Source organism: Colobus angolensis, unplaced genomic scaffold, assembly GCF_000951035.1.
Source record: "Colobus angolensis palliatus isolate OR3802 unplaced genomic scaffold, Cang.pa_1.0 Scaffold311, whole genome shotgun sequence".
Taxonomy (NCBI): Eukaryota; Metazoa; Chordata; class Mammalia; order Primates; family Cercopithecidae; genus Colobus; species Colobus angolensis.
This window is the reverse complement of record NW_012116389.1, coordinates 3,332,673-3,345,062: the sequence shown is the minus strand read 5'-3', so window position 1 is coordinate 3,345,062 and position 12,390 is coordinate 3,332,673. Positions and strand designations below refer to the sequence as shown.

The window sequence follows — 12,390 nt, the reverse complement described above, 5'->3', positions numbered from 1 at the left end:
GCGATCGTAAAAAATCTTCCCAAAAAAGTGTTCAGCATCTTCCAGGTGAAGGGAGTGGATTTATACTCATGTTTACTTTTATTCTCTTCCAACCTGCTATTAAATTGACAATAATAATAAAAAATATGTAAAAGACCAAAGTCACATGGACCAAAAAAAAGGAAAAGATATAAGAGCAGCAAAAATTGGAAGCTAGGAAACAGGTGGCTGAATAGTTATTGACTTGTCAGATTTGAGAAAGCCAAAAGTTCAGCTGACAGGGAAGGAAGTTGAGATGCAATTTGGCTTACTCTGCACAATACCCACAATGACTCAGGAATTAGGGACACTGGACCTATGGAGGTGGGGATAAAAGTAGGACCAAGAAGAAAAGGTAACTGGCTGAGATCCATTTAAGAAATAATACAGAGTTTCAAATAGCTAGAAGGAGGATATTGAATGTTCCCAACACAAAGAAATAATAAATGTTTGAGATGATGGGTGTGCTAACAACTATGATCTGAGCACTCTACATTATATGTATTGAAATACTACTATGTACTCCATGAATATATACAATTATTATGTGTCGATTAAAATAAAAATAAATCCTCGAATCCCTTCCATATTCTACAACCCCAGCAGAAGACTTGAGGTTTATTCTCTGGAGATGGTCAGATGCATGGTTTTTGGCATAGGAGTCTATACACAATTGAAGGCACAGATTCTGAACTGAAAATAAGATACTGAATACCATTCCCCTTTCCCCCACTCCACCACTCACATACCTAATTCAGTTTCCAAAGTATTAGCAGTGAGATTCACACCTCGTAGGACGCAGATTGGACAATCTTTCTTTGGAGAATCTGACCGGCTTAAGACAAAATAACTAAAGGTGCAGAAATCAGGGGGTTGCTAACGGAAAATTATTTGACCAGACTGCCTTACATTAAAGGCCATCCTTGATGAGCTCCATCTAAGCCCTCAGAACTTCCGTTTAGTCTCATACAGCCCCTTTCTTAAATGTGAACATGTAATAAAAGATCACCAAACATCTGAGAACAATTCCTAACATGAAAGAGAAATCTAAAACTAAACAGATAAAAGCAACAGACTATTCAGAAGAAGAAAACCAAAAGATAATAAAAATCCCAGCACTCAGAATTGTGAAAAGATGTAACATCTATAAATCAAGAATAGGATATTATAAAAATCATTTAGGAAAAAAGCAGCTCTTATAAAGTGAAAATATGAAGTTAAAATGTAAAAACTCAGTAAAATTATTAGAAGATCATGTTGAGAAAAGCCTCCAAGAAAGAAGAGCAAAAAGGTAAAGAATTGGAAAATATGAGAACAAATAATAAGAAAATTAAAGGACTAGTTCATGAGGTACACATCTGAATAAAAGGAGTTCTAGAAAGAGAACAAAGAAAAGTGAGGTGTGAGGGCAGAGTGAAGAAAGAGTTCTCCAAGAAGATGATGTTGATAGGTTGTCTTTTGTGTCAGTGGATCGAGGAGAGAGACAGTTGGCAGAGAACTTGGGGGATTGGCTTACTGATAGGTACATAATAAACTAAGCAAATGATAAAACAAGACAGCAACTTTTGGGAAAATGGAAAGTATGAGAAAGGAAAATCATAGCATACTGTATATAACATGTAGTCATAATCACATACTGACTTGATGTAACCAAAGGATGATTTAATCATATTGTGAGAATAGGTGATGGGAATGATGAATGGAAATGGTGAAGAAGGAAAGTGAGCTAAAAATCCTCATCTTCAATGGTTAAAACTGAAAAATCAAGAAATAGCTCTATAAGCATGTTATTTGATGACGTGGAAACAACTAACAAAGGAATCACCTGAACAATTTGAAAGGGAAAGGTTAATGGAGGGGAGGAAGACCTTACATTAAAGGCCATCCTTGATGAGCTCTATACAAGCCCTCAGAAATTTCGTTTAGCCTCACAGAACCTCTTTCTTACCTTCTTAAACATGAACATATAATGAAAGATCACCAAACATCTGAGAAAAATGCTCTTTTTCAAAGCAAAATGTTGACAAATGGTTCTTCATAAAGGTTATACCAGACCAGGCATAGTGGCTTTTACCTGTACTCCCAGCACTTTGGGAGGCCAAGGTAGGAGGATCACTTGAGGTCAGGAGTTCAGACCAGCCTGGCTAACACAGTGGAACTCCATCTCTACTAAAATTACAAAAATTAGCTGTGCGTGGTTGTGTGAGCCTGTAATCCCAGTTATTTGGAGACTGAAGCAGGAGAATCACTTGAACCTAGAGGCGGAGGTTGCAGTGAGCCAATATCGCACCATTGCACTCTAGCCTGGGTGACAGAGTGAGACACTGTCTCAAAATAAATTAATTAATTAACTAATAAAAAAAGGTTATACCAGTTGCTGTCCCACTAAAAATGACTGGGATGCCTTTCCCCAAAAACTCACTGTGTCTGTTTGGGTCTTCCAAACAAGAGATGGGATTTGATGAACAAGAAGTTTATTGAGAGAAATATTTGTGGCAAGAAGGAGGAGGGAGCAAGAGTGGGTCTAGAGAGCCTTCAGACTTTGTCAGTTTGACACTTGTGAAAGGAGAGAGGAGAGGAAGGAGAATTGAGTCGGAAGAGCCTCAGACCACAGCCCAGTTCTGAGAAACTAACAGCCAGGCTTAAAGTTGCCCTTTAAAGGAAACTTACGTTGTGCAGAAATGGCCTTGTTCCAGTATCCCCTCTGTGCCCAGCTGATGGCTGGAGGCAGCTGGGGGAAGCATCTTAAGGTGTGGCAACAGGAGCCTGGCAGTCAACCCTGTTCTTCAAAGCAGATTGTCTTGAAGGGAGAGCTGGTGGAGTGGGGTACCTTCACAGCTACCATGCTCACCAGCCTGTTATCAAACTTTCTATCTTTGCAGTATGAGAAGTGAGAAACAGCATATTGGTATAGTTTTTACATTTGTCTTAATGTGAATGAGGTTAAGGATCTTATATTTAAGAGCCATTGGTATTTTCTGTAAATTGAATACACCTTTTACTAAAGTCTTTAATAGCTTTACTGTACATTACCTAGATAATAGTGTCATAATGCATTCATCTTAATATATTAATCCATTTGATAAATGAAGTACAAATTCTGCTCATGATCCTGTTATCATCTGATTAATATTTTCATCATTCCTGTCAACCATCTCTAGAGGGTATATAGTAAAGAAATAAATGTACCTTTAAAAGTTTGAGGCCGGGCGCTGTGGCTTATGCCTATAATCCCAGCACTTGGGAGGCCGAAGTGGTTGGATCTCTTGAGCTCAGGAGTTCAAGACCAGCCTGGGCAACATGATGAAACCCTGCCTCTACAAAAAATACAAAAAAATAGCTTGGCATGGTGGCACACACTTGTAGTCCCACCTACTCGAGAGGCAAAGGTGGGAGAATCTCCTGAGCCTGGCAGGTGGAGGTTGCAGTGAGCCAAGATCATGCCACCGCACTCCAGCCTGGGCAATAGAGTGAGGCCATGTCTCAAAAACAACAAAAATTGATGTAGGTGGAAATAATCTTTTTTCTTTATAATCTTTTAAGTAATAATTACATGTACATGATCAAATCATAGCATCTCTTTATGTTTTGGTAACTTATTTCAGGAAAATATTAAACCAAATAGAACATAGAAATTTATGGGAAAAATCAGTGAAAAGTTATGTTGCTTTTTATTATTTAGTATTTAACATTCACAAAATCTGTTACAGTCCAGTGTAATTGTATTACATTTTTGGTTTTTCTTTTTACTGAAACATTTTGTTCCAAATTAATTTTCTTAAATTTTGGTCTATTATGTTTATATTAAACTGCAGTCTTTGTTCTATATTTTTATTTAGTGCACTTTTATACCTAGAGCTCATAAATATTGAATTCTTGTCTCATCTACTTCACATTTGAATAAGTGGGAGGCCACTTAGTGCTACATTTTTCAGTTTTTGCATTTATTGAAAAACTATAAAGAACTGCCATCCCTAATGTACTTATGTTATTTACTTGGAAGATGGATTTAAATTGTTAATATAATTTCTTTTTCTTCTACCAGACTAGAAACATTATATTTATTTAGAAAGTTTTTATTTTTGAATCTTTTATGTTTGTCTAAGATTGTACTTTTGTTTTTGAAGGTGCCCAGTTGTTGTTTAGACCATTGTTAAATAAATATGAACAAGAAACACTAGAAAATCAGAACTTATATCTTGTTGGTGCCTCCAAGATTAGAATGTTACTGGGAGCAGAAGCAGTGGGATTGGTAAAAGAGTGCAATGATAACACCATGAGAGCTTTCACATACAGAACCAGACAGAACTTCAAAGGTTTCGATGGTAAGCCCTAAGTTCTTTGTCTCTGTTAGAATCCATTTATCAAAAAGAAGTTTATGATGAATAGATCAAATAGTGAATATTTTTTCAGTAAAGGATCAAATAGTGAATATTTTAGGCTTTGCAGTCCGTGTGGTCTCTGCTGCAGTTACTCAACACTGGCATTGTAGAGGAAAAAAGCAGCCATAGACCATAAGTAAGTGAATGGGCGAGGCTGTGTTCAATAAAACTTTATTTATAAGACCATGTGGCAGGCTAGATTTGGCCTGTTGCCATCCCTGGATGAACACAAATTAGAAGAACACATGTAACTTATTTATATTATTCTATTCTAATTCTTATGAGTATTCAGTAGCTTGATACAGAAAAATCCTTTTTTTTGGAATGCAGAATGATTGTCACCAATCAATTTTAAGTTAACAAAATACTCCAAAAAAAAATTATATTTTCTAACTCTACAAGAAAACAGTCATGTAAAAAGAAATTAACTATAGAAAGTTGCATAAGTAGAGATTATTTTCTACAAATAACCACATGTGAATATTTATTAGAAAAAATTTGTAGTAATGAGAAACACAGTAGTAGTTCAGTACCTTAGAAACCTCATTTCCTGAATTTTCTGGCTCCTGCTGAATGTGATAGGGTCATTGGTTCTATACTGGCCCCAAAACAGGTTCTAGTAGAGAATATTTTCAGGAAAGAACTGGGAAAGCCAGGGTGGATATGATAACAGGATGGGAGCTTAGCTTCAGAATCAAACTGATCCCTGCCAGGGCTTTCAGAGTTAGAAGATGTGATTAGACTTCTTTGGATTCACTTACTCTGGATTTTTATACCTGAGTGAATAAATGTTCAAGATGAAATTTACCTTATTTAAGAGGATTCACCTGTCAAATAGCAACAATATTTTCTTACAAGACTTTCTTCTCTCTCATTAATGGAAAGGATGTTTGACTCCAGAAGGGAATGGAATGGGCTTGAGAGTTTGAAGGAGGATAATTTGCCATATAGGCAAACTTCTTCAATTCCATGCCTGGTTTAACACAATAATATGTTAATAAGTTTAATATATTATTATAATTTAAGAACATACTGCTTTCTGCTCATTGGTACTAAATGAGATCAATTATATGCTTTTTGAATGTTTCTACTATAAGTATTAAAATGGTTATTGTAGAATTGTATTATGTGAAGGCATAACATAATTTTTTTATTCTTATAAAATATCTAAGGAGCTTTATGTTCTATTTAATTTACCAGCTTCATACTTGGATTACTTATGTTAATTACTTCTTGTTTACACTATTGTTTCTCTAATCTCAGGTAATTGGAATATTTTTATTTTGATTACTACTAAAATCTGGTAATTTCTGTTGTATTTTAGATAACAATGATGATTTTCTGACAATGGCGGAATGTCAATTCATTATCAAACATGAACTTGAAAATCTTAGAGCTAAAGATGAGAAAATGATCCCTGGCTACCCCCAGGCAAAGCTGTATCCAGGAAAATCATTGTGTAAGTCATTATGTCAACCAGCTTTTTCCCTTTTTTTTTTTTTTTTTGAGACGGAGTCTCGCTCTGTCACCTGGGTTGGAGTGCAGTGGCCGGATCTCAGCTCACTGCAAGCTCCGCCTCCCGGGTTTACACCATTCTCCTGCCTCAGCCTCCGGAGTAGCTGGGACCACAGGCGCCCACCACCTCGCCCGGCTAGTTTTTGGTATTTTTTAGTAGAGACGGGGTTTCACCATGTTAGCCAGGATGGTCTCGATCTCCTGACCTCGTGACCTGCCCGTCTCAGCCTCCCAAAGTGCTGGGATTACAGGCTTGAGCCACCTCGCCCGGCCAGCTTTTTTCTTAATAGACATAAATAGCAAATGATAGATGCCTTTTTCCCTCTTACAGAAGAATTTACACAAACTTACAATGACTTGTATTTTTATGAACATATCTTTTCCCCTTGGAACCTCAGTATATTGCACCTTTAAATCAATGTTTGTTTTGTGTTGTTGACTACTTATTTATCAAGGTCTCATAGCATACAGTTAGCTTAAAATCCAGTGTGAACACATATACATATTACTCAATTAAAATGGGCAAAGTTTACTTTATGCCCTAACATTGTACATGAAAATCTGTGGAGGAATATAAAAGGGAAGACATGATGTTTTCGTGGAGCACTCTTTCCATTTCCTCTGATCTCACTGGGTATGCAAATTAGAATTTTGCAACTTTTTGATTTTGTGTGATTTCATTTTAATGAGGATACTAGTTTGCAAATGAAAGAGTTTATTACAATACATAATTCCAAGTTTGCTTCAAACCAGATAGTGGCAAAGCTTCAGAACATTTTTGCTGCCTAAGATACACTTTAAACATGTAAGCTTCTCTGTCCCCTAGTCTGTTTTTTTTTTGTTGTTGTTGTTGTTGTTCTGTTTGTTTTTTTGAGACAGTCTTGCTCTGTCACTCAGAATGGAGTGCAGTGGTGTGAACATGGCTCACTGCGGCCTCCACCTCAGGGGCTCAAGTAATCTCCTGCATTAGCCTCCTGAGTAGCTGGGACCACATGGTTTACGTTTAATAGTGTAATACCACCTTCCAATCTTCATCCAGGTGTTACTGGTGGGTCTTTGTTCTTAGAGCTCCCAAGGTGGGGGCGGGTTGCTCCCAAGGAGGGGGCGGGCGGCTGGGGCAAGCGGCTCCCAAGATGGGGGCAAGCCTTTTGTTCTCTGACCTGGGGTTCTTGGCTTCACAGATTCCAAGGAATGGAACCTTGGGCCATGCTATGAATGTTATATTATAAGCTGTGAGTCACAGCTTATAATGTGGAACCCAGCAACTAGTGTTTAGCTCTATTAGGATGAACCTGGGCACTTAGCTGCGCAGGAACAATGGCGAGCTTCTAGCCCAATCGGGAGTGGCAGTGGGTGCCTTGCTGGATCAGAAGCGTGGCAGACGCCCTGTGGGATCCGGAGGGGTAGAAGTCAATGGCGGGCCTGCGACTGCGGCGAACAGCAGTGGTGGACCATGAGCAAAAGCTCAGCTCGAGCCAGAACAAACACGAACCAGAAGAGTGTGCAGTTGCCAGATTTAATAGAGTGAAAACAGAGCTCCTATACGAGGGGAGGGGACCCAAAGTGGGTTGCCGCTCCCTGCTCTAATGCCTGGGTTTGTATCCCTATCATTGTCCCTCCCCCTGTGCTCTCAGGCGATAGATGATTTGACTATGTCTTTTTTTTTTTTTTTAATTATACTTTAAGTTCTAGGGTACATGTGCACAACGTGCAGGTTTGTTACATATGTATACATGTGCCATGTTGGTGTGCTGTACGCATTAACTCGTCATTTACATTAGGTATATCTCCTAATGCTATCCTTCCCCGCTTCCCTCACCACACAACAGGCCCGGGTGTGTGATGTTCCCCTTCCTGTGTCCAAGTTTTCTCATTCAATTCCCACCTATGAGTGTCCCTTGTACTTTGCTTTCTTGAGCCGTCATAGCCCTAGATCTCTATAACAACTATGGGAATTTCATTATGTTCCTGCCAATTTGCTCTTTGTATTTTCTTTTACCTTTGTTTTATGAATTTTGTAGCTATGTTTTGGCTGCATAAAGATTTTGGATAGATTTTTATTGTTGATTGCACCTTTTATCATTATGAAATATTATTCTTCATCTTCCTTAATGTTTTATTGTTGCTGAATTCAACCTTGTCTTGTGGTTCTTGCCTTATTTCAGTTTGCATCTGTTAGAATGTTTTTGCCCAGCCTTTTACTTTCAGCCCCTCTCAGTATCATTTTACATGGATCTCTTATATCAGGATGTAGTCAGATTTTGCTTTGTACTCTAATCTGAGGAGTTTTTTTTTTTTTACTAAGTAAATTTATGCTAAGTAAAATATTTACTAAGTAAACTTAAACAAATTACATATTTTGTGTTAGGTTATGGTAGTTGATGTTATATTTTCTGTTGAAATTGCTTTTTTGTGTGCTTAAAATATTTTATATAGGCTATGCCATCTTTTTTCCCATTTCAGTGGAAAAGACTAGGAAATATATTTTTGAAAATCATGAATTTATATTGATATAGTCAATTCAAATTTAACATTATAGGCTATCACTTAATTTCTTTGGTTTATATTTGTATCTTTTTACTTATATTGAAAATATTGATTCTTAATAACATTACCATAATTACTAATTTGCTTTATTTTACAATTTACATAAAATAGCTTGTAAGGCCATGCTAATTTTAATATTAATGCAAGTTCTGGATAAAGTTTAAGATTTTCTTTTTTCTTTTTTGTTCTATATCTATATGTAGTCACAATCTAACCTGTTTTAAAGGTATGTTAGAATTTCTATATGAAACCGTCTGGCTCTGATATTTGCTTGTGGATTAGGTTTTTGAACAGTTTTCTCTAAGTCTTCTATGGAAATTGGTTTGTTTAGACTTTCCACCACTACTGGGGTTAGTTTGGGTAAATTATATTTTCCTAGAAAAGTTTCCATTTTATCACATAGGCTTTCAAATTTGTGTGAATTGGTTTGTATAGATTTCTCTCAGCATCTTTTAAACTCCTGTTTTAATGGTATTTTTCCCTTGTCTTATTTGTGCTTGCTTTTTTCTTCTTGATTAAAAAAATTTTTCTCATTAACATTTAAATATTGAGGATATTCCTCTATCAGCCATTAGCAGGAGATCTTATGGAATGTGGGATCTTGATTCAGTAGGACTCTTAATCACTTTTTAACTTAGGCTGCTACCCCCAAAGTCCATTACTTTTCCAGACACTTCCCTCTGCATTTCCCAGAAGCAGTGCTTTCCGGTCCGCTTGCCTCTTGTTCTGTGTGCTTTCCAGCCCTTCCCTTCAGCCCTTCCTGCTGTCAGAGCTCTGACCCATCAGGTCTCAGACTTGTTTCTGGAAGTTCCCACTTGGTGTGGGGCCTTCTCCTGAAGGAGGGTGATGAGGCCTCATTGGTGTTATCTGGGTTCCTACACCAAATGGACTCCTCTGGCTTCCCCGTTTGTCTCTGCAGCTCCTGCTGGGGCTTCCTGCACCATTCTAGTCTGTGGCCAAGATCTCTTCCAGGTTTTGGTTCTTTATTGCCTGGCTTACATGTTGCAGTCTCCCCTGTCTCTGGGTTGTGCTGTAGGCATATGTTATAGGTGCTTTTACTTGCTCTCCTTGTTCATCTGCATGGCTTTTAGGAGGTATCAGGAAGTTTGAACGTAGGCACTCATTGTTCTTATTTGTCTAAATTTCCAGTTATCTGCGTATGTCTTGACGTTATTTTTTATCAATTTTTTTTTTGGTTGGACATATGTTCTTTCAGTATACAGAGTAAGGATTACCATGATTTCAGGAAAATTTTCTTCAGTTCTCTTTGAAGAGTTATTTGGTTGTATTTGCTCTGTTCTCATCTTGAGGGGTGCGAATTTTATATATGTGGGCTCTTACATATTCTTTGTAGTATTTTCAAGTCTTTGTTCTTATGTAATTTTCTTAGGCTTGTCTGCCCGTTTCCTGATTGTATTTTCAGTCTTTCCTTTTTATTGTTGCTTTTATCATGACTTGAATCTGTAACAAGTTTACAGATTTTTCTCTTGTATTGCTTCTCTGAACTCTCTCCTTCAGCTCTCAGAGATCTTTGAGTTTTCATTTCAGAGATGGGATGTTTGCGTGAATTTCTTTAATTTCACGAAGAATTTCATAGTTTTTTGTTGCTGGATGCTATAATTTTCTGCTGTTTGTTCTTTGACTTTCTTTTATATATTTTTTTCTTGTAGTATTTTTGGTTTCCCCTTTTTTCCAGGTAGTATTTTTGTATAGCTCTATGCCAGTTTCTTTGTGATTATTACTTATTTTTTATTACTTATGTTTTAATGAACCCCTGTTTTTCCTGGACTGGCCATTTTTAGAAGAAAGTGTGTGTGGGAGAGAGAAGGTGCTAGGGGCTTCCAGCAGGGAACTGTGGTAGTGAGAAGCTTAGATTTTGCCTGGCAGTGTGTTCTCCTTGAGCCATCTTAGTCCCTGAAGAGAACCTCCATGGAGCCCTGTTCTTGCAGGGTTTTTCTTGTGTTTGGCAGTTAGGCCTGTCTTTGGCCCACCAAGACCCACAGCTCCATAGCTAGTTACCTTCCATCCTTGGGTCCCCGCAGGTCACTCTTCTTCCTCCAACCTGGCCTCTTATCTATCTGGCTATGGTGCCAGGCAGGGAGCAGACATACTCCAGGTGTCTGTCATGCACCCTCATTGCCTGCATTCTGAGCAAGGGGACTGTGATTTACCATCCCCAGTTCCAGGAGAGCCTTGCCCTTTGTGTGCTTGGCCCAGGTTTGCAGAAGCATGGGTGCTCTTAGTTTACCCAGGGCTGATTTTCAAGGCCTCTTTTTATAGTTGGTGATTTGGGATTTTAGTTTGTTTTTTCATACTTGCATGAAAGATAGGGATTTCTTTTTATGTTTCTTGTTTCTAATTTGGCATCACAAACAAGAATAGGGCAGAGGTATCTTTTTGCCACTATTTGTAACCACGATTTCCACATTCTGTAGTTAAGCAGTTGTTTGGTACTGTCCCAAAATTTTTAAATCTTTCGTCATCTCCTAGCGGGAAGGCATGTTTTCAGACACAGCTGGGTACTGCATCCAATCAAATACGAAGCAGACTGGGGCACAGTTCTGATTGTTAGTGTAAGCATTCTGTTTCTCCCTTTTCATGCACATTGATAATGTGGAAATCACGGCTTCCACCTGTGAGTTTCTGCACAGGTACGTCCTCTTGGATGTGGCTGGGACAGAGAAAAGAGTGAGTGTGCTCTTTGATCAGATGGGATAATGGCGCAGCAGTTTTTCAAATGCTTCTAGTTGCTTCAAAGAGATAAATTTTCAGCTGAATGAAAACCTTCAAGGAAATATGTAAATGGATTTCTCTAACTGTGTAGGTAGCCAGTCTGCTATCCTGAAGCAATAATAGAAATAACTTTCTTTCTGGCAGGATGAGGCTTTTGTAAACAAGGATATTTTTTTTTCCTTTCTTCCTCTCTTCTCCCTTTCTCCCTTCTCCCTTCCCTTTCCTTCCATTTTGGTACTAAATATGAGTACAATAAAATCATCTTGATCGTGGTCATTGGAAAGATTTTTATACTGAGATAAGAATTAAGTTGTCAGTCCTGGGATTTTAAATGCTGCATTATTCTCTTCCTTTATGCCTTTGAGAATGTGATCCTTAAACTGCTGTGTTTTTTGCATCATTTTAATTTTATATAATAATACTTGGTTGAAGGAAAGTGGTATATGCATAATTAAAACTATAACCTATTTTGAGAGTGCAAATTTTAGAACTAATGAAATTTGGAGTAACTTAAATCCTGGATTTGCATTAAGTTAAACTACAGAAATAAGTGGAAAAGCTATTTTCATTTTATTTGAAGGCATCTGCTCCCCTAGGCAGCCTCTTTGAGGCTAATTGGGAGGTGAGGCTTTAGTCTGCCCAATGTAATGCCCCTCAAGACTGAAAGGCGGCCAGGACTTTTATGAGAAACACTCCCCAGATCTTACATTTAATTTGATTTTCATTTTACACACACGTATAAAGTTGCTTGCTGCTTGCTGTGATGTTGTTGTGTTTTGATAGAAAGCTTTCATTAAGTAGATAGCAAGTTTTGTCATGTAAACATGATTTCAAGGCAGTTAGATGGCGCTGTGAGATGTGCATTGTAGGTCCATGACTATGCCGAATGTTATGCTTGGGGTCAGGTTCCAGCTCATGCTGAGGTCTGAAGGGAGTGGGTGGATGAGCCGATAGCTGGGGGTCCGTAGGTAGGTGAAAGGTAGTTTTATTCAGCAGCTGTCTCAGCAGCAGCTTACTTACACTAGCTCTCTCACACTGTTCGCCCTGTCTCAGCTGCTTAGTCCGGTGGCTCCCACACACAGCTGCATGGTCGGCTTTCCAGGGTCAGCAGCCTAAGTCTTTCTCTTTCTGGGTATGCGTGAGCTGAGCTGTGTCCTGGCTCCCCGCTGTCCATCTATTAAAGCCATGTTATGGC

At 38.2% G+C, this 12,390-nt stretch overlaps 1 protein-coding gene across 5 annotated transcripts in view; it reads left to right on the top strand.

Annotated features, from left to right (window-relative positions):
- The window catches only part of ANO10 (anoctamin 10), a 262,801-nt gene that overhangs the window by 16,972 nt on the left and 233,439 nt on the right, over window positions 1-12,390 (top strand). For 3 of the 5 annotated variants that reach the window (XM_011950982.1, XM_011950978.1, XM_011950979.1), the window contains 2 exons: window positions 4,146-4,343; window positions 5,725-5,859. The exons of 1 other annotated variant lie outside the window; for it this stretch is intronic. In XM_011950982.1, coding sequence (XP_011806372.1) covers window positions 4,146-4,343; window positions 5,725-5,859 — 333 coding nt within the window. The remainder of the gene's footprint in view (window positions 1-4,145; window positions 4,344-5,724; window positions 5,860-12,390) is intronic. One more of the 5 variants, XM_011950980.1, reaches the window with a different exon arrangement.